Consider the following 27,961-nt stretch of genomic DNA (forward strand, 5'->3'; position numbering starts at 1 on the left):
TAATTATCCACATAAACAGGTACCAATAGCTCCCGATTGACTAGCATCCAACCGAGCTTTAAAAACATTTAGTGGCACCAGATTGTTCAGTTTCCATTTAATTTGCAGACTATTCCAAGACAGAGGAGCTGCGCATCTAAAAGCTGTCTTCCCTAAGACAGTCCTAGCAGTTGGCACATTTAATAAAACCACAGCATTCGATCTCAGGCAGTAGCCACTTACAATTCTCCGAGAGATCAGGGAGCAGATATAAGATGGAAGTTTCCCTAACATGGCTTTGTATATAAAAATGTACCAGTGACTGAGCCTCCGTACAGTTAGTGAAAGCAAACCAGCCCTTGCATACAGGGTACAGTGATGGGTTAATGCTTTACAGTTTGTCACAAATCTCAGTGCACTGTGATAGGCAGCATCTAACTTGACCAGGCAATGGGCAGGTGCATTCATATACATCAAATCACCATAGTCCAGCACAGGTAAAAAGGTCACAGTGACTAGCCTTTTCCTGGCCTCAAGCGAGAAACATGACTTGTTCCTGTAGAAGAAACCTAGCCTAACCCTCAGCTTTTTAAGCAGGTTATTGACATGAAGTTTAAAAGTGAGACAAGATAAGCCAGATACCAAGGTATTTGTAACAGGTAACCACTTCAAGTTTTATTCCTTGCGTAGTTACAATATCTAAAACAGGCTCTGGTGTCTTTTTAGCTTTAGAAAATAGCATTACCTTGGTTTTCTCAACATTTAAAAGAAGCTTTAGATCAGAGAGCTGAGTTTGAATAATGTTAAAAACAGCCTGTAATTTAACACCAGCCTCCTTAATGGAGGGACCTGCACAGTAGGGCTGCACGATATTGAAAAAAACTGACATCGCGATTTCCCCCCCCCCCCCCGGGGTATATATTGCGTTTTTTTTTAACCTGTTAAGCCCCAAAGTCCCGGCGGGTACTTTACTTTTTTTTTCACGACACTGTGTCTCAGGGGATCTTAATATTTATGAACCTATTAATGTGTTATACCAGATTAACGGAAATAATCTTAGCTAACTAACGATACAAACAATTTTTACCAAAACAAAACACAAGTCTCATAAGAAGCATCTAAATGACCCCTGAGCGAAAAATGCTAACGCACTTTGGCACAGAACTCAAGATAAAAGTACCCTTATTACTTATCATAGCTGCACATACAAGATATCCGATTAAAGCTGAGGTTCCACATATTATTTAGGTATATAGTATCATCACTGAGTAATCCGAACTCGGACAGGGGAAGCAAACACAGACATCACAACACGTACCTTTACGTAGCTTCTAGGGGAGATGTCTCACCGTAGCTGTCAATCGGATCAAAAGACGTGTTCATTAAAACGAGAAAAAACGCAGCTGAATCGGTTAATCCATAGGTTGATAATGTATCCATGACAGTCCCTCAACACCCAGAGCCTTCAGCATTTCCGGGCGGATCTCATCCACCCCCAGGGCTTTGCCACTGTGGAGTTGTTTGACGACCTCAGTGACCTCCCCCCGGGAGATTGGTGTTGATCTCCCGTCATACTCCAGCTCTCCCTCTAACATAGAGGGCGGAGTTGTCGGGTTCAGGAGTTCCTCAAAGTGTTCCTTCCAACGCCCTAACACTCCATCAGGTGAGGTCAACAACGTCCCATCCTTACTGTACACAGCTTGGATGGTTCCCTGCTTCCCCCTCCTGAGGTGTCGGACAGTTTTCCAGAACAACTTTAGTGCCGCCCGAAAGTCCTTCTCCATGTCTTCTCCGAACTTCTCCCACACCCGCTGCTTTGCCTCGGCCACGGATGAGGCTGCTGCCCTTCGGGCCTGTCGGTACCTTGCAACTGCCTCGGGAGTCCCCCGGGATGACAAATCCCTGAAGGCCTCCTTCTTCAGTCGGACGGCTTCCCTGACCACCGGTGTCCACCAGGAGGTTCGAGGGTTACCGACCCTTGAGGCACCTAGGACCTTGAGACCACAGCTCCCTGCCGCGGCTTCGGCAATAGAGGCGTTGAACACCGACCACTCTGGTTCAATGTCCCCAACCTCCACAGGAATGCCCGAAAAGCTCCGCCGGAGGTGTGAGTTGAAGGCCTCCTGAACTTGGGCCTCCTCCAGACGTTCCCAGTTCACCCGAACTACACGTTTGGGCTTACCAGGTCTATCCAGAGGCTTCCCCCGCCACTCGACCCAACTCACCACCAGATGGTGATCAGTTGACAACTCCGCCCCTCTCTTTACCCGAGTGTCCAAGACATACAGCCTCAGGTCCGATGATACGATAACGAAATCGATCATGGACCTTCTGCCTAGGGTGCTCTGGTACCACGTACACTTATGAGCATCCGTATGTTCGGACATGGTGTTTGTTATGGCCAATCCATGACTAGCACAGAAGTCCAGTAACAAACCACCACTCCGGTTCAGATCAGGGGGGCCGTTCCTCCCAATCACGCCCCTCCAAGTGTCTCCATCATTGCCCACATGTGCGTTGAAGTCTCCCAGCAAGATTAAAGAGTCCCCTTCAGGAGCCCCATACAGGACTCTTTCCAGGGTCTCCAAGAAGGCCGTATACTCTGAACTGCTGTTGGGTGCATAAGCACACACAACAGTCAGAGTTTTCCCCCCCCATAACCCGCAGGCGTAGGGAGGCGACCCTCTCGTCCACTGGGGTAAACTCCAACAACGACGCACCTAACCGGGGACTTGTGAGTATCCCCACACCCGCCCGGCGCCTCACACCTTGAGCAACTCCGGAGAAGAATAGAGTCCAACCCCTATCCAGAAGTAAGGTTCCAGAGCCGACGCTGTGCGTAGAGGTGAGCCCAACCAGATCCAACTGGTACCGCTCCACCTCCCGCACAAGCTCCGGCTCCTTCCCCCCCAGAGAGGTGACGTTCCACGTCCCCAAAGCCAGCTTCTGCCGCCCGGGTCTGGTCCGTCGAGACCCTCCGCTTTCACTGCCACCCTTCTGGCAGCGCACCCGACCCCATCGCTGTTTCCCCGTACGTGGTGGGCCCGCAGGACGGAGAAGCGGAGGTGTTGCCCACGTTGCCTTTTCGGGCTGGGCCCGGCCGGGCTCCGTGGCAAGCCAGGCCACCAGACGCTCGCCGACGAGTCCTACTTCTGGGCCTGGCTCCAGAAAGGGACCCCGGGCTTCCTCCGGGCCGGGTATCCTCACTTCTTGTGTCGTCTTTCATGAGGTCTTTTGAACCAATCTTAGTCTGGCCCCTTGCCTGAGACTAATTTGCCATGGGAGACCCTACCAGGAACACAAGGTTCCAGACAACACAGCCCCCAGGTTCATCAGGGCACACAAACCTCTCTACCACGGTAAGGTGCTGGTTCTTCAGAGAGCCAAAGCAAATATTTTAATGCATTCAAGTAGTGCATTTACAGTGACTTGTCAAGAATAATGCTGTATGAAAACAGCATCCTCCGTTAAATTTGCCCTGTGTGAGCTTGTTTGCTGGGAACAGCTGCTTGAGGATTTAAAGTGTGTGTCACAACAATGAGCTGAAAGCTGCTGAGGCTGTAAAGGGACAAGAGGTTTTTCTTTCCTAAGATTGGATAACTAGAAAACTTTTCACATTACAGGCAGACTTTTCAACATTATTATTATACAATAATAACACAACTCCACTACATTAGGCATTAGTTTATTTGTTATACCTCAAATGTTTTGTCGTTTCCCCCTGGGATTTCACCAATTTCCCAATGGTAGAAATAATTCTCCTTCTGATTAAATCAACAGTACTGTAATTATTAATTGTCATAGAGTGGTGCAGTAATGAGTCGATGACATTTCAGCACTTCCGGTTCGCTCGCCTTAAAAGAATAGATTTTTTTTACTTGTTTGTGGTTCGAAATAAAGTTTAAAACACGCTTTTACTTCATGCGACGTGTATGCACCATAAACGTGTGTTGGCCACAAAGCTTATTTTCTGCAATACACCAAAATCCAATGCAAAAATTCCATTGCTTTTTGTCGAGGAAGCCCTTGCGATGCTAATCTCCAGGTTGGCCTACAAAAATAAGTCATCACTGCACCACTCCATTGCTCTGCATGACCCATGGCGGTAGTAACACATTTATTTGTATATTCATACCACTACATGACCTCAAGTAATTACTTTAATAGAATGTACTTCCTAGTCTTTTTGCAAATGTATTTTACATAGGGGATATTTGCGATCAAATGTATGTACTATCCGACTAAGAGATGATAATGAAAAAACTGAGCTTTGGTGTTTCTTTAATTCTTCATCTCAGCTTTTAAAATTCCACTCCACTTCCAATACAGGGATTTTCTGAGTTTGTCATGGTTATAGCTACAGTATTTAAATCCCCTACCTGCACTTTTATACTTCATCCTCACAAATTATTTCAAAAACCCATCCTCCTCCATTAAATCTCTCTTTAATAATGTAAATCTCTTTCCTCTGTCAGTAAATGTCAGGCCCCAAAGTCTGAAAGATTACACACTTATTTTCCATCGGCGTAGAAATGCCTTAGAAACTTCACGCATCAGGATTGTCCCTTTCACAGGAAAACATGATTCATTTCCATCAAAACCATATTTGTTAATATTTTTTTCATGCAAACATACAGTATGTACCCAACTAAATGAAACCCATTGCCTACAGCTAATATAACTTATATCTACAGTCATTGCTGCAAAGCCTGCCTTCCATGGTGACAGGGACATCCTTTGTGCTAAATGGTATGGAACGTGCACAGAGACTGTTTACAAGAAAGGATTATGACCTGTCAATCATCAAATTGTCCGTCTGGCTCTGTTGCTCCTCCCTGACATAAAGAACCATCCTAACAGAAATGTGTCCTAAGTTTTCACTGAGCAAAGCAGAGCCACATTAGCTATTATTTTTCACATTTATATTTGTATTTCGTGCCTCTACTGTGAGAAGTTTCCATGCTTTAATGTTTAATGAGCAGACTAGCCTCTGGTTTCAGACAGAGGGTGAAAAGAGGTGCTGCAGCACAGGCAGTATGAGGAAAATAAAGAGCTTTTTGAACATTAAGCATGGAAACAGGTCAGATGAACCTGAAAAAGAACATGACCGATTAAAATAGTTGGAAGCTACATTTCTTTTTACAGCACCTACAGTTTTTACGATCATCATTATAATGTCTTTCTCTACAAACATGGTAATTCACTAATTAAAATAATATATGTTTAGATGTCTGTATGTATATACAGACATCTAAACATATATTATTTTAAACTTCTATTCCTTGTCTGTCGAATAACTCAATTTGATGATGAATATTATTTGACAGGATAAAAAAGTTGTACGACATTGCTGCGCAGTCTACATTTGTAGCAATAAATGCAAGAATTATTTCTGAAAAAGCTCCAGTCAAGGCTATTTCTTTTTCTCTTCTGTGTGAATGACCTTAAGGCATGACACGCTTCATGAAAGAAGAATATCTTGTTTTCTTGTAAACAACAGGCCTCACTATGTCTTTTTTTTTATCAGTTTGACATTCTTTAATAAGTGCAACACACTCGCACTCCTGATATCTCATAATTATAAATTCACCACACATGTGAAAGTTGGATTAGTTTGTTCATAATTTGTGTTTGTTAATAGAAACTGTACAGCAGTGAATCATGTTTGCCTTTGTTTTCGTCACACAGCTGTTTCCCCTGCCTTCATCAAATGTATTTAGTGTACAGAAAAACAACAGCAAGTAGGACCTTGCATCATGTCCATAATTTGCATCATTCACCTAATCCATGTTTCTTTAAAAAATGCTGCGGTTCTTTCTCTTAAAGCCAGCAAACAATGTAACACTTCCATTTCATTTCTTCTTATTCTGTTGCCCTGAATCACAATAATTCACACCATAACTATTTGGATAAGTAGTAAATGCTAGTAGTTTAAGCTGTAAATACTAATTTTGTCCAGTTTTAAAAAAAACAGGCCATGGTTAACCTTACTGCAGCACAGTGACTATGCTGTTACATCTGGTTGCTACAATATCGAGAACTATGCATTATTTATTTACCACACAATCTGAAATTGCAACTGACATTTTTTCTGAATTTTTTCATTCTCTTGCACTATTTATCTATTTTATGTCCTATATATATTCATGTTGCACTGTTGGAGGACCCTGTGTCTTAAGTTCTATTTCGTCCCTAATGACCGCCAGAGGCGGTGCTTTAGCACTGGATATGTCCATCGCACGCATGTGCAGTTCGAGTACCAATAACAACAAAGTCACCTGTGACCCACGTGACTACGGCTACATAGGCCGGCGTCATTAGTGGATCGGTTCCTTTTCATCTTCTCGCTTCGCGAGAGTACCGCGGCTACATTCTTGTAGCCTACAGCGTTCAGGTTTGAACGTTTGATCTGAGGGATTTCTCTGCAAGCAGCTGGCCGCGTGCAGCTTCGCGACTGACAGTCGGAGCTACAGGTTGTTAACGCGTCCTCCAGGAGCTGTGGCCGGCTGTGCGCTGTGCAGAGCCTCGACGGACAGGTTTGTGTCAACTTGTTGCTGGTGATGGCTGTGTTCCCGCACCCTCTCCCAGCTAAGTTGTCCTGATTGCTGTCTTATTTATTGTTTGGCTTAGACTTTCTGGTGACGACAGTGTTCCCGCTTCCTCTCCCATAAAGTTGCCCTTATTATGCTCTTTTGAGAGTTCTGCTTGTGGCGTTGTGCCCGAGCTATCATTAGCATTTGAGTCCCAGCTTTAGCTGCGTCTCTCATTCAATAGTATGGAAAGCCAAGTGTGCCATAATTTGCCCGTTTTTTGTTTAGATGCAGAGAGTAAGGTAAGTACTGGCCATAGTTACTACTGTAACTACGGTCCTATGTAAGCACTGGCTATGGTTACTACTGTGACCATGGCCTACGGTTTATGCGGGCTGTTCTATTTCATAGAAGCTAATTATCTGGTCTTAACATTGTGTGTTGACTTGGTTGCTTGATTGTTAGCAGCAGCCGCTTGGCTAACACCTTGCATGTACTGTTAAGCTTCATTATTTAACTCAGCCGGTGAGGGCAGTGCTCTCGCTCCCGCTCCCGGTAAGGTATGGTTTTGATTGCAGTAGCGCTATATCGTGGTATTTACTGCTCCTAGTACTAGACTCTAGTCTACTACCACTGTACTAGGATGATATGCAGAAAACAATCTTCACTGTGTGTGCTGTGTGCTCTGCATGTGTGGCCATTAAAGAGGATTTCATCCTCCCAATATTATATTATCTAGGGTGCAGCCGTTGGCTGACACTTTTAGACGCCGGCCACAGTTACTACTGTAACTACGGTTCTAAGCCGTGTAAGTACTGGCCATAGTCATAGTTACTACTGTAACTACGGTTCCAAGCTGCGTAAGTACTGGCCAGAGTTACTACTGTAACTATGGGTCTAAGCCGTGTAAATACTGGCCATAGTTACTACTGTAACTACGGTTCTATGCCGGGTAAGCACTGGCCATGGTTACTGCTGTAACTACGGCTCTGTGCTGTTCTCTTCTTTAGAAGCTAGTTGTCTGGTCTTAAACATTTGTGTTGACTTGATCTCGCTTGATTGTTAGCAGCAGCCGCTTGGCTAACATCTTGCATGTTTTGTTAAAGCTTCTTTATTTAAACTCAGCTGGTGAAGGCAGTGCTCTCGCTCCCGGTAAACTTATTGTTTTGATTGTTAGCAGCACCCGCTTGGCTAACATCTTGCATGTTTTGTTAAAGCTTCTTTAATTAACTCAGCTGGTGAAGGCAGTGCTCTCGCTCTCGCTCCCGGTTAATGTATTGTTTTGATTGTTACTCAGTTACTCAGTAGTAATGATTTTATGTGCTTTTTTAACGATAAAATTGTTACTCTTAGAAACAAAATTAATGACCTCTTGCCTTCGACCAGTATAGTGTTATCAACAGCTCCCGGAATCGTAAGTTCTAATATTACACTAGATAGTAAACTAGAATGCTTTTCAGCCATTAACCTTGAACAATTACATTCAATGATTCTCTCTTCTAAACCATCAACGTGTATGTTAGACCCAATTCCAACTAAGCTGTTGAAGGAAGTTTTTCCATTAATTAGCACTTCTTTATTAAATATTATGAATATGTCTTTATTATCAGGCTATGTTCCACAATCATTCAAAGTAGCAGTGATAAAACCGCTTCTTAAAAAGCACAACCTCGATCCAGAGGTTTTAGCCAACTATAGACCTATTTCTAATCTTCCGTTCCTCTCAAAAATTCTTGAGAAAGCGGTCGCAAAACAGTTGTGTGATTACTTAAAAAACAATGATTTATTTGAAGATTTTCAGTCTGGCTTTAGAACACATCATAGCACAGAGACAGCTCTGGTTAAAGTCACAAATGATATTCTAATAGCCTCAGACAAGGGACTTGTCTCTATTCTTGTTTTGCTCGATCTTAGTGCTGCATTTGATACTATCGACCATGATATCCTATTGCAAAGACTAGAGCACTTAGTTGGCATACAGGGAACTGCTTTAGGCTGGTTTAGGTCCTATATATCTGAACGCTCTCAGTTTGTACGTGTTAACGATGAATCTTCCACGCAAACCAAAGTTAGCCATGGAGTGCCACAGGGCTCAGTGCTCGGACCTATTTTGTTCACATTATATATGCTTCCGTTAGGCAATATTATAAGGAATCATTCTGTAAACTTTCATTGTTATGCGGATGATACTCAACTATATTTATCAATCAAGCCTGATGAAATTAATCATCTAAATAAAATTCAAGACTGCCTTAAGGACTTAAAAACGTGGATGACCTTAAACTTTTTGATGTTAAACACGACCAAAACTGAAGTTATTGTACTTGGCCCGAAGAATCTACGAAACAAATTATCTAAAGACATACTAACTATGGATGGCATTAATTTGGCCTCCAGTGAGACTGTAAGGAATCTTGGTGTTATATTTGATCAGGATTTATCCTTTAACGCCCACATAAAATCAATTTCAAGGACCGCCTACTTCCATCTACGTAACATTGCAAAAATCAGGCATATCTTGCCTCAAAACGATGCAGAGAAACTAGTCCATGCATTTGTTACTTCTAGGCTGGATTATTGTAACTCTTTATTATCAGGGAGTACCAAGAAGTCAATCAAGTCGCTTCAGCTGATTCAAAATGCTGCGGCTCATGTACTAACCAGCGTTAGGAAAAGGGACCACATTACTCCTGTTCTGGCTGCCTTACACTGGCTCCCTATAGAACACAGGATAGAATTTAAAATTCTTCTTCTCGCCTACAAAGCCCTTAATGGGCAGGCGCCATCTTACCTTAAAGAACTCATTATACCCTACTGTCCTACTAGGGCATTGCGTTCCAAGAATGCAGGGTTGTTGGTTGTTCCTAGAATCTTTAAAAGTACAATGGGAGCCAGAGCCTTTTCTTATCAAGCTCCACATTTGTGGAATCAGCTTCCAGTTTGTGTTCGGGCGGCAGACACCCTATCCGTTTTTAAGAGTGCGCTTAAGACCTTCCTTTTTGATAAAGCTTATAGTTAGGGCTGATTAGATTCAGCCCCTAGTTTTGCTGATATAGGCTTAGTTTGTCGGGGGACATCTTACTTCTTCCTTCTCTCTGTCTATACCCGTGTACTCTCATGTTCCGATTAACCCAGCTTCCCCAAATGTCTTTCTTTTTGGTGTCTATATACGCTGGGATCCGGAGTCATGGATGATCCTGCGGTCCTGTGTCCTGGATCGCGAGCGCTGGATCTTGAGTCGTGGCTGTGGTCCTGGATCATAGGTCCTGGATGGATATCCTCGTGGATTCATCTTCCTATTATACACACATGCATTTCCAAACATTTGGACTACCTATGTTGCAAATGTATTATCTTTTCAATTTACACACGGCATCTATTGCACGTCTGTCCGTCCTGGGAGAGGGATCCCTCCTCTGTTGCTCTCCCTGAGGTTTCTCCCATTTTTCCCTTTAAACTGGGTTTTCTTTGGAAGTTTTTCCTTGTACGATGTGAGGGTCTAAGGACAGAGGGTGTCGTATTGTCATACTGATATTCTGTACACACTGTGAAGACCACTGAGACAAATGTAACATTTGTGATATTGGGCTATATAAATAAACATTGATTGATTGATTGATTGTTAGCAGCAGCTGCTTGGCGAACATCTTGCATGTTTTGTTACAGCTTCTTTATTTAAACTCAGCTGGTGAAGGCAGTGCTCTCGCTCCCGCTCCCTGTAACATATTGCTCTGATTGTTAGCAGCGGCCGCTTGGCTAACATCTGGCGTGGCTGCCCCGTTAAGCTTCTTTATTTAATCCAGCTAGGTGAAGGCAGTGCTCTCGCTCCCGCTCCCGGGTACGCTGCACCTGGCATTAGTTATTAACTCAACCAGTGAAGGCAGTGTTCTCGCCCCCGCTCCTGGTAGACGTGTTGCTTGATTCTAGCAGCAGCCGCCCGGCTAAACTGTCCTATTAAACATCTTTATTTAATCCAGCTAGGTGAAGGCAGTGCTCTCGCTCCCGCTCCCTCTGCCGGTAACGTGGGTGTAGTTACATCTCTCTTTGTTTTCAGTGAGTTGGAGCATTGCTCTACTCTTTCCGTTCAGCAGGTAGCTGGGGAAGGCTGTGTTCTCGCGCCCACTCCCGACTACGCTGCATCCGGCTACCTATAGACTGGCTCATTCATGTCGCGCCTGTATGGCTTCTCTTGAGCCCGAGGACGGCCATAACCGCTGCCCCCCTCTGCCTTGGCCTCGAGCATTTGAGGGAGGGTCTCACGCAAAGCGCCTGCATGAGCTGTAGATTCATGCCTCGGGCGCTCAGAGTGGCTAGAGTCGCAGAGGTGGCACCTCTCCTCGTCACAACTTCCTCCAGCTCAGTCTGACCGTTCTCGGCGACTTGATGGAGGGATGACTATGGGTTCACCCCCCAGGTAGAGGGCTAGAAACAGGCTGTCCTCTAATGTGGGTCGGTTAGCTGCCGTCATGGAGCAGACGAAGTCGCTCCTGTTGGCCCTTCAGCCAGGGGCCGGTGCGGGGGCTACTAGCTTGCCGCCTGGCCCTCCTTCGGTTGCCACACCTCTACTTGAGGATGCCATGTCGCTAGCGGCTCCGGACAAACCTCTTCTATGAAGGGGGGGGGGGGGGGCGGGGGCCCAGCTCACCCCCGAGGAGGCTTCCCACTCCTCTGCTCAGAGCTCTCTGCAGCCTTGTTACGCTTGCAGCTTCAGGTTCCGCAGGCCGACTCGGCTCAGGCTAGCGCCTTTTTCTGGCATAACCCTGCCCCTTTTCATTCCCACTGTTCCTCCTTCAGAGGAGTACCTGAGGGACCTCCATGCAGGCTGGAGAGACACCAGGGCCCTCTCCCACTCTGCTGCCAGGCAGGATCCGGGGAGGGTGGGGCTGGGTCGCTTGCCATCCATTGAGCCTGCCATCGCCTCCCCGATTCGGGCTCCTGATGCCAGGTGCCCTCGGCCTCAGTGCAGGGTCACAAACGAGCTGCTCTGTAGGGCCTACGACACAGCGGCACGCATCTGATGCTGGCTTTCTCTACCTCTCTGCAGCAGACGCCGGCTGAGCCTTCTTTGCTGGGCCTCAGTGATGCATCACTGTAAGCCTTTGCCCTAATGTCTAGGGAAGGGGGATGAGTTATGTCCTTATTGGTGGTTTCCACCTTAACCCAGGGGTACGAACCGCAGTTCCGGCCCCTAGCCTTCGGCCCGGCCAAAATGACAGTCATCAGCGATCCGGCAGAGGCCCTAGCTCTGGCCCAAGAGTTGTCCGTCATTCTGTCTAAGGACGCAATCGAGCCAGTAGACCCTCTGCTTAGCCCAGGGGGTTCTACTCGGCGTACTTTCTCGTGAGCAAGAAAGTCGGCGGATTTCGCCTGATCCTGGACCTCAGAGGAATCAACAGATTCTTGAAGGTGCTGCCACTCTATATGCTGACCACAGCACATGCACAGCCGTGGAATTGAGGGATGCCTACTTCCACGTGGGCCGGGCAACATGGTGCCTTATATGCAGTTCCTTCGGCCCTTGGGCAGGCTTCCTCGGCCATTGTGCCCTTGGGCCCGCTGGCGTTGCGCCCCATGCAGATGTGGCTGAACAGCCTTCACTTGGACGCCAAGTGGCACAGGCGCAGGGAAGTCAGGGTGTCGCAGCGTTGCCTCCACTCTCGGTCACACTGGAGGGGCCTATCTCCTGATGGGCGTGCCCATGGGCGCCATCCCATCCCGCCAGGAGACCGTCACCATAGGTGCAGGTCTCTCAGGATGGGGTGCAGTATGGCAGGGCAGGACCGTTCAGGGTCAGTAGTCTGTCCAGGAGGGTGCATGCCATGCCAACGTGCTAGAGCTTCAGGCTGTGCAGCTTGCACTCACGCACTTTCTACCCCTACTGGGGGGCAAGAATGTGCGTGTTCCTTGGGACAGCAGGTACGCTGTTGCCCAGACAGCAGTCCCTTCTAGACAGTGGGCGTTCTCACTCCACCTTGAAGGTCTATACGGCTGCTATATCTGCCCGTCATGTGGGAGTGGACGGCGCCACAGTGGGGCGCCACAGGTTATTGTCCCTCTTCCTGAGAGGGGCTTTACGGCTGCGTCCGCCTAGCACCCCGAGGGCTCCAGCTTGGGACTTGCCCCTAGTGCTGGATGCCCTGTCATCTCCTCCCTTCGAGCCCCTAGCCCAGGTGGAGCTTAAGTGGCTGTCCCTGAAGGCAGCATTTCTGCTGGCCATGACCTCAGGGAAACGAGTTGGAGAGCTACATGCCCTCTCTGAGTGATACATGCCTGAGGTGGAACTCCGATGGCTCGGGTGTTGCCCTCTGGCCAAACGTGGCGTTCCTGCCCAAAGTGCTTCCGCTAGCCCACTCCAATCGGCCTATCCAGCTGGCGTGCTTTAATGTCCCACAGGAGAACGGCACAACTGAGTTGCTGTGCCCTGTGCGTGCCCTCGAGGCGTATATTGGTGCTACGGCCCATATACGACAGTCAGAGCAGCTCTTCATCTGCCATGGCGGCACGAGAAGGGGCTGTGCTCTCTCCAAACAGCGGCTGTCCCACTGGGTTGTGGATACAATCACACATGCCTATGGGGCCAGTGGCCGCCCCCCGCCATCAGGGGTGAGATGTCACTCTACAAGGAGCATCTCAACATATTGGGCTGCCCTGAGAGGGGTGTCCCTGGAGACCATCTGCGCTGCGGCGTCGTGGGCATCGTCTGGCACATTCTCCAGGTTCTACCGGGTCAATGTCGCCACTCCCCATCCTTTGGGCGTGGTCCTGTTGCCAAGCTCCGCTGCTTCCAACTAGGGTAAGCAAGTGTTCGGATTCTTCATGACATGGTTGGTATAGTCATCCAGTGCTAAAGCACCGCCTCTGGCGGTCATTAGGGACGAAATAGAACGATAGTTACGGCTGTAACTACGGTTCTATGAGTCCCGGATGACCGCCAGAGTTTCCGGTCACTCAGAATTCTTGTGTGCTCGCGAGAAGATTCTGGGAACCGATCCACTAATGACGCCGGCCTATGTAGATGATGGACATATCCAGTGCTAAAGCACCGCCTCTGGCGGTCATCCGGGACTCATAGAACCGTAGTTACAGCCGTAGCTATCGTTTTCATTGCCATATCTACACTGTAGCTAATGTGCACATGACAATAAAGCCTTGAATCTTGAATCTTGCATAAAGTGCAAAACACACTATTAAAAGAAAGTTTTGCACGCAATTAAATTGTCGATTTTCAATAACTCAAATACATAATCAGCAGGTCACTTGGAAACTAAATAATATACTTTAATGCTTAAAGAGGTTTTTGTTTTTGCATATTTTTAAACATGTTAAGCTGCTCGTCACATACCTGATGCAGTGCTCCGACAATCTTGCGAGTTTCTTGGTAAATAGTCTCCGGGCTCCAATGACTGTTGATGTGTTTCAGTGCCTCTGCGATCCGGTTGTGTTCCCTGAGCCACAGTGTGTGCAGACAGATCAGGGGCAGACCCTCATTCAGCCGACTGTCTCCAGCTCTGAAACACTCGACTCTCTCCACGTGCGGACCCTGGCGGCAGGCGGATGGCAGATTGGCAACGGATGGAGGGTATGTTCTTCCTGTGTGATCCCTGAACTGGTCATTGACAGCAAGCTTCCCATCGAGGCCAGAGAGGTCACGGAGGGAGCTCTGCAGCCTCGGACTGTGGCCGTACACGGTCGAAGCATCTATGAACGATGTGATGCCGTTCATCTGCTGTCGCTGCAGAGCTTGTCGAATATCTGAGCCACGATGGATGGCGCAGGCTGCGTTGGAGCGAAAAAAAGGCATGCAGCCACGTGCAGCTTTGATAGACTCACCTGTCTGTGGAGAACATGAAATCATTTGTTACAATCTGTTAACATCCAGAGCAACTCCTGATCAATGTAGTTGTGTTGTTTCTTCATTCACAAATCCCTTCATCCATTCATCGCTTGACCCTTCATCCCTCCCTCCCAACATTCATTCATCCTAATATATCTAGGACTAATGTCACAGCAGGATTTGGAAAAACTTGTCCATGCTTTTATCTTCAGTAGACTCGACTACTGCAATGGTGTCTTCACAGGTCTCACTAAAAAATCTATTAGGAAGCTGCAGCTGATTCAGAACGCCGCTGCTCGAGTCCTCACTAACACTAAGAAAGTGGATCACATCACTCCTGTTCTGAAGTCTTTACACTGGCTTCCTGTGTGTCAAATAATAGATTTCAAAATACTGCTGCTGGTTTATAAAGCATTGAATGGTTTAGGCCCAAAATACATTTCTGACCTCCTGCTAAATGATGAACCATCCAGATCTCTCAGGTCTTCAGGGACTGGTCAGCTTTCTGTCCCCAGAGTCAGAACTAAATATGGAGAAGCAGCGTTCAGTTATTATGCTCCAGATATCTGGAACACACTCCCAGAAACCTGCAGGTCCGCTGCAACTCTGACTACTTTTAAATCCAGACTGAAAACTTTTCTTTTTGTCGCTGCTTTTAATTGAACTATTCATATCTTAGATTGCACTTGAACTTTTATCCATGTATTTTTTCTTTTAATGTTTATTTTATTATCTTTTCTTTTTAATGACTGATTTTAAATGCTACTTTCTTAATGTCTTTCATTTTTTGTAAAGCACTTTGAATTGCCTTTTGTTGAAAGGTGCTATATAAATAAACTTGCCTTGCCATCATCCCGTTGCACATTCATCCTTCATTACATCCCTTTATTCCCCCCTACATACCTTTGTCTCTTCAACCCCTCCCTCCCTACATTCCTTCGACCCTTCACCATTTTCACTGTGCAGCCATTCCCTCCCTTCATCCCTCTCTCCCTACATCTGTCCGTTCTTTCCTCTCTACAGTACATCCCTTCAACCATTCATCCCTTTCCCTCCCTCCCTACACCTCCTTCAACCCTTCACTCCCCCTCCCTCCCTTCCTTCATCCATCAAGTCATCACTCTCTCCTTACATCTTTCATCCATTTATCGTTTTAACCCTTCATCCCTGCTTCACAACATCTCTTCAAACCTTCACCCTTCCCTCCCTTCCTGTATCCATTTGACCCTTCATCACTGCATCCCTACCGTAGATCCCTTTATCCCCTCTTCGTGTCTCCCCTTATCTCTTTCTATGCATACTTATTATCTTGTTCCTGGTACGCCTGGTGCCCCTATTGAGATTGGGCAGAAACACATCATGAGACCGAACTCCCACCCCAAGTCTCTCCTCTGAGTTGGCTTCAGTTCATCCTTCAGACCAGACTGACAGGCGTCATCTCTCATCCTTTTATCCCTTTCCATTTACATTCAATATGTCCTGTGAATACATCTTCAACTGACATACTGTATGGTCCTTGCTAGTGAGGCCGTTATTGATCTAAGTCTCAACAAGAAAAATGAAAATGTTCAAGGACTGTTGTGCTTACCTCAATGGGAAAGCACGGATGCACATTTTGACATGTCTTCAAACAGTCCACATCACTCCAAAGGCCGGCTCCGCCTTTGATTTGAGGGGTCATGGTCATGTCATGGCTGATGTACTGGCCCCACTCCACTAGCATGTGAGAATAGACATCGTCCTTCAGTTTGGACGAGCTCCTCATTATTTTCTTGCTGACTTCCCATGGCTGTTAAAACAGAAAGATTATATTGTTTTGGATGACAACAAGTACTTATTTTTAATGTCAGGGGTGATGACAATCACCCCTTTTTGATAATCATCTTACATTTATTTATTCATGCATGCATTCATTTCAGAATGTATTTATGCAATTATTTATGGCCTTATTTTGTGGTACTAATGTCATTTTCTTTCCTCTATGAGAAATTGATACATTACTAAAAGTCATAGTTGGATATGCAAGCCTCTTTTCTTTCATAACCTTATTATCTACTTAAAAAAGTACTTATTCAATTCAATACATGTATTAGCCAATACTTCATTTAGATAATCTTTATAAATGACTTTGGATACCTTTTACCTCTTATATGCAGATAAACTACGTGCTGGTTACAAAATATTTTCTTCCCCCAAATGACCCCGCAAAACAGTTTGATTTCCGTTACACTGTTTATCCCCATGACTGGAAATATACTTTTATAGCTTGGGAAATAGTGTCTTTTAAAGCAAAGGCCACAATATTTAAATGAAACTGTAATCTGTGCCATCTCACACACTTCTGCTAGTGGACTTTATCTGCTGTGAAACAGGTTAGGAAAAGAAATAGAAAGCTACATTAACTTGGGTTTGCAGGGCGAGCTCGCTTCACTTTCTAATGTCTCCACCAAGACTTTTTGTGTCCGCTGGACCAGAATTGAGCAGATTACCGGGGGAAGTTGGAATCCATTATGGAGCCGTCCTTGGTTCCAGCCCTTGGGCTCTCTCCCTCCGTCTTCGTATTCAGCTGGAAGCCACCTGACCAAGGGAGTGCTGGCTACTCCCCTGAGAGGATTTTGCCTGACAAAAAGAATCATGAAGCATTCCCCAAAATACAGCAGCACAAACAGAATATGCCATCAACAAATATAACATCATTTATTTCCTTCCAAAAGGTCATGAGGAGTTTCTAACACTACATTTTTATCAATATGCTAGGTAACTAATTGCGAATGTGTGAATGTGTGAATTTGCTGTTAAAATTGGTTTTGTGTCCTGTGTCTTATGTTGCCATATATTAATACAGAAATACATACATTTGATCAGTTACTATCAGGCCATTTCTGGACTTACATCATCTAGGCCGCTCTACTTTCTAACAAGAAAGAAGCCACTATTGAACCCATGTTGTTCACTCTGGGGGCAGGTATAGTGAGTCATGTAAAAAATAAATAAACAAAATAATGATAATTAAAGTAAGTTTTCTGTTTTGGAGTAGACCATGAACTGTGGCAAGAAAAATACTTAATGTACTGCTGAAAGACCATGAACAGGCATGTGTTCCCATGGCTACACTAGTTGTTAAATGGGATCACAATTCATAAAATAAAATGACACTGCCATTCCTCCCCCACCCCTAATTCCATTGTTTTGTGTGTGAGCATTGTCTTTGCACCGTATCACTGTTTTACTTATTACAGTGTATCTGCAATTAACAATAACATCTAAATGATAACAAAAATAATAATAAAAGGTCTCCCGTGTTTACATTCAATTGGTTGTAATTCAGACAGGCATTAGGTTTTCGCAAAAACGTAAGGTAATTCCCAGTGGTGGGTAGAAGCATAATATGCAGTTTCTACGTAAATTCATAAACTGCTAATTAAAATACGTTGTATTTGCCTTTTGGGTGCACATTGTGTATGACACAGTAAAATCAACAACATCAACATGGGATACATGACTTCTACATCCCATCACTTTTCAGAACCTCCTTCATTAAGTCCCACGAAGATTCTGTGTGGACTCTAATACAATATTTATTCCTTTATAACAATATAGTCGAGCCTCTTCGACTTACCAAAAATTGGAGAGTTACCTGTTATTGCAGAGGCCAGATATGGAGCTGTATTTGTTGAGGTGACTTTGATGACAGATGTTTGGATGTGTCACAGGAGGACATCGAGACAGCTCGGCAATCAGCTCCACGTCTTCCCGTGAGAGCAGTCCTAGCATTGTGACGGAGCAAAGTTTAAATTAAAGCTTATTTATATACAGTTGCAAGAAAAAGTATGTGAACCCTTTGGAATGACCTGGATTTCTGCATAAGTTGGTCATAAAATGTGTTCTGATCTTCATATAAGTCACAACAATAGACAAACACAGTCTGCTTAAACTAATACCACACAAAAAATTATATGTTTTCATGTTTTTATTGAACACACCATGTAAACATTCACAGTGCAGGGTGGAAAAAGTATGTGAACCCCTAGGCTAAAGACTTCTTCAAGAGCGAATTGGAGTCAGGAGTCATCCAACCTGGAGTCCAACCAATGAGACGAGATTGGAGGTGTTGGTTAAAGCTGCCCTGCCCTATAAAAAATACACACCAGTTTTGAATTTGCTATTCTTAAGAAGCATTGCCAGATGTGAACCATGCCTCGCACAGAAGAGCTCTCAGAAGACCTACGATTAAGAATTGTCGACTTGCATAAAGCTGGAAAGGGTTCCAGAAGTATCTCTGAAAGCCTTGATGTTCATCAGTCCACGGTAAGACAAGGTGTCTATAAATGGAGAAAGTTCAGCACTGTTGCTACTCTCCCTAGGAGTGGCCGTCCTGTAAAGATGACTGCAAGAGCACAGCGCAGAATGCTCAATGAGGTGAAGAAGAATCCTAGTGTCAGATAGAGACTTAAAGAAATCTCTGGCACATGCTAACATCTCTGTTGACGAATCTACGATACGTAAAACACTGAACAAGAATGGAGTTCATGGGAGGACACCACGGAGGAAGCCACTGCTGTCCAGAAAAAACATTGCTGCACGTTTGAAGTTTGCAAAAGAGCACCTGGATGTTCCAAAATATTCTGTGGACAGATGAAACCAGAGTTGAGTTGTTTGGAAGGAACACACAACGCTATGTGTGGAGAATCCAAAGGGTTCACATACTTTTTCTTGCAACTGTATAGCCCAGTATCACAGATTTTTACATTTGTCTCAGTGGACTTTACAGTTTGTACAGAATATGAATACAACACCCATTGTCCTTGGACACTGACATTTGATAGGGAAAAACCCAACAGTTAATGGGGGAAAATGGAAGAAACCTCAGGGAGAGCAACATAGGAGGATCCCTATCAGACAGACGTGCAATAGATGTCATGTGTAAATTAAAAAGAAAATACATTTGTCACGATTCTTGTGTTGTGTCACGTTTTTAGTTGTGTGCGTCTGGTAGTGGGTGTTTTGCTTTTCTCCTTGTCATGTTATATCTCTCACAGGCTCCGCCCTCTACTGGACTCGATGGGTACTACCCTCTATGCAAGCATTCTCCCACTGAGACTTCTATAGACGTAGCCGGCCTTGGGCGGGCCTACCTGAATGCGCGCGCATCACACCGTATAAAAGGAGGCCTCGCCTCCTGACTATCATCCTTTTCTCTTCAGCAGCGGAAGTGATTCCACGAGAGACTGAGACATTTGAAAGAAGAAGAAGAAGAAAGAGTTATCATACCTCCAGGGAGTCGCCACTGCTAGAGACCCGGGCCTGTTCTTCGTGCCCTGGCTGAAATAGCGGGCGCCGATCCCCACCACCTTGCTTCGAGTGGTTGGGGGACCAGGATATGGCCGAGGCGGTGCCATTCACGTTCGCCATTCCTTCCGGGTCTGGCGTCCATGGAAGTCCACCGCCCAGGGCTGTACTCTCCCTGGTTGATGATCATGGCGGCGGGTGTGTGGGCTACTCACTTATTGCTAGAGATGCCCCCGTCTCACCAGGTCAGAGCGATTATTGGGCCGCAAGGCCGAATAAGTAGCTTGGTCCACGGGCCTTGCCCCAGGCCCGGTTCCCCTGGGGACCGGTGCTCAGTGGCTTCACGTGATATATGGTCGACCCTACTTCATCACAGGCCGCCACCGCTACCCGCCGTGTGATGTCCCTGGGATATCACGCCGCGTGGCACTTTCCAAAGAGGATCGTGCTGATCTCCTGGGAGCCCCCGTGTTTACGGAAGGGCTCTTTGGATCGATCTCCTTGCTCACGGGATGAGGATTAGTCGCAGCGTAGCTGCTTCTTGCCCATCCCTCGCGGAAGAAACACTGTCCTACACTCCCCGCCCCTGCTGTAAACCCCAGTATAGGGAGCCAGCAGGTGGGCGTGTGCACTTGAGTGGAATAAACCGAGTGATGTCAAAGCACTGTGCGGGTTCAAGAGACGCTATTGCCGGCGTGCTGTTGTCAGAAAACAAACCTTGCCTGGTATAATAGCTCCGATTAATGCATTTCACCGTTGCAATGGGAAATACAGCGTTAATACGTGGGCGCGCGGCCCTCGTGAGAGTGGCCGCGGTGCGTTCAGGGACCCCCGCAGGAGAACGGTGTTTTACGTTTGTAAACTCTAGTTCTGGAGTGAGGTGTGTGTGTGGGAAAAATGCATTCAGTAATATCTCTCCACAATTGCACTTTTCCCCATAATGTCCGTTTCAAAGAGACGGCATTGTGACGGCGCGCGCGGCCCCCCTCCCCCGAGGGCGGGCCACGGTGCGTTCAAATACCTCAGTAGATAGGTGAGACGAAGGGAGAGGTGCCGGCACGGAGATCCCGTGCCCGCGGCGCCATCCACCTCTTCGGCCCACCCCGTGGAACCGGCGTACCGGCACTCACGGGGACGGGCTTTCCGTCTTTACGGATCTGACTGGCGGGGGGAGAAAATCCCTCCGCCCGGGACGAGGGGGCGAATCCCGCCTCCTCCCTGTATAATGAACAGATCACTACGTTTTCTAATAAGAATGAGGTTGATCTGTATCCAAATCTAAGTGTCTTTTGTTTCCACAAAGGCTACACTTAGGCCTACACACAATGTTAACCGTACAAATTCCCCATTCGCTGCCCCAGCTGTAGCTCCTGTAAAGGAGGTGGCTAGTGGGCATGCGCAGATGAGAGGGATGAACCGCAGGGAGTGCTATCTAAAGGAGAGCGCTATGCGGGTACAGGGACATTATGGCCGGCGTATTGCTGTCAGAGAACACACTACGCCTAGAGCAAAGACTCCAATGCAGTTTACCCGTAGTGGTAAAGGCTGCATTATGGCGGAGCCCGTACTCACACAAGAGCGTGTGGCGGTGCGTTCAGGGACCTTAGTAAAACACATTACGCCTATAAAGACTCTGATTAATGCTGTTTACCGTAGTGGTGAGAACAGCATTACGGTACGTCCACACAGCAGCTTCAGAAGAAACTTCCACCGCTTCCAACGCTTCACTGCCCATTGACTTTGAATGGGGATGACGTCATTTTGCCTCGCTTTTCGCCGAACTGCATTGTGGGGGAGCGAAGCGAAGATTTCCAGGATGTCTAGGATCTCCAGGATTCAAAAGTTGAGCAATGTTCAACTTTTGAAGCTGAGCTGGAAGCGCTAGCCAATCAAACACGTTTATGCAAATCTGACAGTAGAAGCGCTAGCCAATCAAACCGCGTGCAAGCAGGGGGAACCAGACCGCAGTTAATTTCCTCATATTCCAAACGAGAAATTACGGTAGCAAATCACCCGGTTCTTTACGACCAGAACTATTAACGGGATACAAACCGGAGGAACCAGGCATGGAGGGAGGTGGTAGAGACAGTGGGTGAAACTGGTAGGTTTTCGCCTGTTTGGGGAGTTTATATATATATATATTGCTCGCATAAAATCCCCGGGGTTTTTTGCTTTGTATGTCGGGGATTCATGTGATTGGTTGTTGGTCGCATTGCTCGCAAAAAATCCCCAAGCTGTCAGAAACGCCCAGCTCCAAGATTTTCAAGGTTTTTGAAAAGCTGCTGTGTGGACGTACCGTTAGGGTGGAGCGCGCACTCACACAAGAGCGCGCGGCGATGCGTTCAGGGTCCTCAGTAAATAATCGGCCCTTTCTGTGTCAACCCTCCATGGGCAAATCTTCCCTTCGCGGGGAGTTTTTGCGGCGGAACGGATCACCAGAGAGTATCACAGCTTCATAGCTGCGGCCCCACGGCTGAGGGCTTGTCCATTAACACAATGTTCTGGGGAATGGAAACTCAGCTGTGTGCTAACACAACACACTCTCACTCCCAAGCGTCCAGGAGCGACGTTTGGTCAGTGTCCGTGGCGTCCAATTGTGACGCTCCTAGGCTCCTTCAGCGTCATAAAGGGACACAAATAACTTTCAACTGATTGCAATGTATTCCCATCTGCGTCGGGATTTGACGCTCATGGAAGCACGGCATTCGTTTGTGTCGGCTGCCCTTAAAGGCAATGTGAGCGTCCATTCCCATTGGATAACGGGGAATTGTACACCCGGATGTAAGTATTCCTCTTACTGTCGATTGATTCTACAGTGATATCTGCACTACTCATCGACTAAAAAACACTAGATTATCCTTGTTAATTACACAACATTGATAGGTTTAAATTGTGTGCAATGCTTTTGTATTTTTCCCCTTCGATTCGGAGAAACAAATATTTTTTCTGAGTAAAGGATGGCAGAAGACACTACACTACCCAGAATCCCCAGCTATCGTTTGGACTACACCATGTGCTCTGTTTGACAAACCCCGTTTTTTTTCACCATTCATTCCAATGGCTGGCGTCTATGTCACGTGATCTTCAAATTTCTCCCTGCAGAAAAAGAAAACATGGCCGAACTTCGTTTTATTCTCGGTGGAAAATGCCTATTTTAAAGTTAGTTTGGCCATTAAAATGCGTTTTGATGTCATTTGATGAGAGAAATATGAGTTGTTATTTCAGATTATATGTGCAGTGGATGTACATGATCTTTAGTTTGCTAGTTATTACGAAGATTACTTCAGGAAATCGCGACGTTTTCATTGTTACCAAGGTGGTTGCAAGGGACGCTGCTATCGATATTATTTATGTTATGTTGTGTAACTGTTTAATGGTGTTATCTTTATTGCTACCCCTTCCCCGTCAAGGTTAGGGTTAGGGTTAGGGTTTCCTGTCTGTCGTTAGTTTCCCTGGTGTGTCTAATTTCCTGATTGTTTTCACCTGTCACCCCTTCTGTGTCTCCTGTGCTCATCAGTGTCAGCCTGGTTGTTCCCACCTGTGTCTTGTTACCCAGTGTTTAAATTCCCCAGTCTCCCAGTGTTCCTTGTCAGTTCGTTTTTGTCTTTTGCCATGGAAGGTCTTGTCTCTTGCCATAGTCAGGTCTATGTTCTCTTCGTGCTATTGTAAAGTTTTGTTCCTCAGCGATTTTTATTTTGTTTTTTTGTTTTTTGTCATCTCAGCTAGAGATTTGAAAGTGACCATTTTTTGCTCATCTTGCTTTTTGTTTTGGAAAATAAAGTATCTTACCAATACTTTACCTGTCTCCCGGGTCGTGCAATTGGGTCCTACCTCCTAAGTGTCTGAGTTCTTAACAACATTTACAACATAGGTATTCCAAAAGCTTGAAATATGAATGCGTCTATAAATAAGGGGACACTAGAAAACTTCAAATTGAATCTTGCTAACCTGAAAGCAGTGGCGGTTCTACAGCTGCCAACCCATGGGGCCCGCCCATCCAGGATTTGGGCCCGCCCATCCAGGATTTGGGCCCGCCCATCCAGGATTTGGGCCCGTTGTTGTTTTAATCAGGGCTGAATACCACATTTTTATTGTTTTATTATTATGTTTATTGTTGTTATTTGTAGGGCTTTGTCCTAATATTTATTTTTGTATTAGTTTAATATCATTTTTTTATTTTGCTAGGAAATTCTGAATGAAAGGCTGCGCGCAAGACTTGTTTTTCGCTGGGTTGAGTCGCGTGGGTTTTTGAGTGAGATGCGGCACAGCAGCCTGTCAGTTAGTTTACTCTTGCTAGTGGTTCACGAAAGAAATATGGCAACTCAGCGCCAGATGCAGGCACATTAGTAGAAATCAGTTAGGCCTACGTTACCAACCAGCAAGCAAGTCAGCTGGCAATCAATTATATTTTGAAGAGAAATTTACTCTCAAGCCGGCTCTCTCACAAACTCCTGCTCTGTCCGCAAGCAGACCGCTGCACAGGCTCTCTGCCTTGCTCAATCTCTCTCTCTCCCTTTCTCTCCATCGCTCAACCTCACTCCACCTCTCCACCCTGTGTGCGCTCAAGTTTGCCTGCGTGCTTGCCCAAGTTGGCACAGCGTTACAAATGTGCCACAAAACCAACCAATGGATACATAAGACCATCAACAGCCTTATGGCAACCTAAAACCCCTCTCTTTCAACAATTCACAAGCGCCTCTCTCCTCCCCCCCCCCCTCCCCTCGTTGACAAATCGCGAGCATCTAACAGCCCCCCCCCCCTCCCCGTTGACAATTCCGATTTCCCAGGAAATGTAAGTGTTGTGGTGGGCCCGCCCTGGTAAATCAAATGCCCGCCCAGAGATGTATGTCTGCCGCCGGATCTGCTGCCACCTCAGAAAAATGCCTTGCCACCCCAGCTGCCACCCCAGTTGGCAGCTTTGTTTTGAAAAAAAGGTTGTGGCTCATCGGACATTTATGAGAGAAAATCTCTATGTCCGAGTGCAAGTGAATGCAGCACAAGACGTGAGCCTTGTAACCCCTCCCCCGGACCTGGAACGAGCGTGGAAATATGATTGGCGGCGATTTCATTTGAACGGGGGACAGCGCAAAACGAGAAGCATTTCGGATCCAAGTAGATGGAAGGAATGAGGTATTTGCGGTCAGTGGTGGCGCCAGGGTATGGCTGGGGTAGGCTACAGCCATACCAAGAAATGGCTTAGCCCCACCATGAAAAATGATGTTAAGGTAAGCAAAATAAAGTCCCCCAACTCGCGCAGAGTAAATTGCACAGACAGCAGTTAGTAAGATTGATTTCAGTAGCCACTTGTCTGGAAATACCGAAGACTAGAAACGGTTTTGAAAACTTTTGTCACGTAGTGATCGACTTCTCAATGGAACATCTTTGATGTCTTCTGGCCAATCAGAATCACGATAACGGCGTGGTGTTGTTGCAGGAAGTCCCGATACATCGATACAACATTATGTGTTGATAGAAATCAACACGTAATGAAATAAGACCCCACGGTTTGATGATTGATAGGTGTGTGGGCTGTCTTTCATTTTGACACACAGAACAATGGGGGCTATCCACCCTCATCCTTCTTCCTTCTTCTCTCTGTGAGGAGCAGCAGGTTCAGCTTTCAGAACAAAGTAACAAAAAACTAAAATACCATTCATTTTTTTAAATATGTCGTGTAGTAATAGATTTATTTATTTTTCTTCTCAAGAGAGTACCAGAATGTGTATTTTATGTTAGTATTTCAAAAAATCTCCTGGGGGAGAATCCCCCCAGAACCCCCTGCAGGGGTTGGGTTTTCAGCATGTCAACTCTTTCACTTGTGGGGAAATTGCAGGATTGGCTCCAGGTCGCCCTTTTTATTTACTACAAGACAAATGTGCCTTTTTATTTCATACAGTTCAATTTGGATTGAGACAGGGAAATAATCTACACCTCACGCGTGGCGTTTCACTGTCAAGGGGAGCGTGTATGTAATTACATTGCAAATACTGACTTGAGCCCCACCACTGTATGGGTTAGCCCTACCATAGATTACCCAACACAAATACTCTGGAGCCCCCACTGTTTGCGGTCTACAATGATAGAGAAGAGCCTGTCAAGTTTGGCTGTACTCAGCATTGAATCAAAACAAACTAAAGCTTTAAATCTTAATAAGTTTGTGAGACGTTTGGCTGATCAAGATCGCCACATTCAGCTGTTATAGGCATGCCAACTTGATGCTCTGCTCACGGATGAGTCGATGAGAATAATAAACTGTTAAGATGATCACCTTACTTGTGTATAATATTTTTCTTCTTCGTGGGGTTCTGCCCCCAAAAAACAGTTTCAAGTCCTGAGAAAGTCAAATAAGACGGTGTGTAAAACTACACTGCCCAGCCAAAAGAAAGTAACCACTTTGATTTAACTAGGCCAGTAGGTAAGGACTTTCCACTGGATAATAACTGCAGCGATGTATATGTTTTAGCTGAATACACGTTTTGTAACCCTAACTGATGCAGTTAGTCACTTTTTTAATGTTTGTTCTTTCTGATGTAAAGTCCAGGTTGTAACTGTTTACAATGAAGTTGTGGGGCGCTGAACTGTTCTTTTGATTATTTTGATATATGATAGTAATTACTTGTCTTTCAAATTTGAAGGAGGGTGAGCAAGCATCTTCAGGAACATTCATCATTAACTCCTCCAAAAAATATAGTTTATTTAATAATAACACTGAATATGTGAATCATAACAGTGATTGACAGCTGATAGTAATAATATGATTGTTAATATTATCATATTCATACAGACAAACATCGATGAGACAGTTAATTAATGTACTTATTGCAGAAGTCTTCATAGATTTGGTATCCCTGCTGGTCTAAGAGTGAAAAAAAACTCATTCTGTTATTGTTCAGTTAAAATTCATTAAATTATGTCTGCCACCTTATATATGTATATGTAAGGCTTTACTGATGTGCCACAATAATGTCACCTAATGTTATTGAGTTAAAATATCAATATTGTGGCTGTCCAACTTAACATTGATTGATATGACTGCGATTAAATCAGCATATACTTCTGCCAGGGGATGCCACCCCTGAAATTCTCCTGCCACCCTCTTGCCACCCCATGAATATTTTTCTAGATCCGCCCCTGCCTGAAAGACACACCTTGGAAAAGCTCCACCGTTTAATGGTAATTTCCTTTATAAAGGATGGACTCTTTGCAGGCATGGTTTGAATTATCCCATTTTTGGTAATCTGTTATATTGATATGAATAATGGTGTGACGAAGGTAACCTGGTGCCCTGTGTTGTCTCTTCCCCCCTCACCTGTGTCTAATTGCTGATTAGTGTGGGGGTATTTAGGCTCTGTTTCCCTATGTGGGTGGTAGTGTGTGTGAGATCCTGGTGGCTGGTGACTGTGCTCACGTGAACAGCAGATTGAGGCTGTGTCATGTGCCCGTGAGTAATAAATGCCCACACCGGGTTGTATTTTGGACGTTCTGCCTCTGCCTCCTTGCTTGGTCGGGCCGCTCAACGGTCAGCTTCACAATTGGTGTCAGAAGTGGGATTGACCAAGTGAGGAGGTGAAAACGATGGAGGAACTGAGGGAAATTATGAAGTCATTCCTGCAGTATGAGACAGCCAAATTCAAGCGGGAGGAGTGCCATTTGGGAAACATGGAGCAGCCGTTTTCAGGGATACAGGAACAGGTTTCCCTGATAGAAGAGAACAGACTAAAGGCGGAGCCGGCTGCAGAGCAACAAATGCGTGCATATGTGTGCATCTAGACCGGGTGACAACACTACCTATTGACGCAGCAACCACTGTAAGTTATATTCTTGTTTAATTAGACTTCTCTGTTTCATTTATTCTACTCTGTATAATTGTTCTGTAGTTATTGTAGCTAAAACGGCGCTTTTGAGAGATTTTAAATCTCAGATCTGCTCAAGTGAACCTGTTACACAGGTCTCAGTGGGTCACTCAACCCTGCATTACAATATAGGCAGGGACACTCTGCTGTCGCCCATCAGCTGTAGAGAGTTAACTAATTAGAGGGGCGTGGCCCCACAGCTGTGAGAACTCAGCAATCAGGCGTCCATTTTAGGTAGCTCTTTCCTGGAGCGTCAGCTTCAGCGTCAAAGACTGACAAAGACATTGGAGTCCTGCGGGAGTCACGAGGGTGGCAAAGAGGAGGCAAATCCTCCTCTGATTGAGCTAATTACCGCTGGTGTTTTCTTTTCTTTTCTTTAGTTTTCTAGCCCCTCATGCTATAATCATGTGTATTTTCTCCATTCCTGTTCATGTGTCTTCTCGCAATTATCACTGGCCCCGTGTATCTCGTAATCG

The 27,961-nt window shown here is 45.7% G+C and overlaps 1 protein-coding gene across 1 annotated transcript in view; it reads right to left on the reverse strand.

The window, feature by feature from the left end:
• Positions 1 to 27,961, reverse strand: part of LOC117468095 (thyroid peroxidase-like) — a 53,631-nt gene that overhangs the window by 6,835 nt on the left and 18,835 nt on the right. The window contains exons 4-6 of the mRNA XM_034112076.1: positions 17,981 to 18,110; positions 16,833 to 16,962; positions 13,852 to 14,343 (exon numbers count right to left, since the gene is read on the reverse strand). Coding sequence (XP_033967967.1) covers positions 13,852 to 14,343; positions 16,833 to 16,962; positions 17,981 to 18,110 — 752 coding nt within the window. The remainder of the gene's footprint in view (positions 1 to 13,851; positions 14,344 to 16,832; positions 16,963 to 17,980; positions 18,111 to 27,961) is intronic.

This window comes from Pseudochaenichthys georgianus, chromosome 22, assembly GCF_902827115.2.
Source record: "Pseudochaenichthys georgianus chromosome 22, fPseGeo1.2, whole genome shotgun sequence".
Taxonomy (NCBI): domain Eukaryota; kingdom Metazoa; phylum Chordata; class Actinopteri; order Perciformes; family Channichthyidae; genus Pseudochaenichthys; species Pseudochaenichthys georgianus.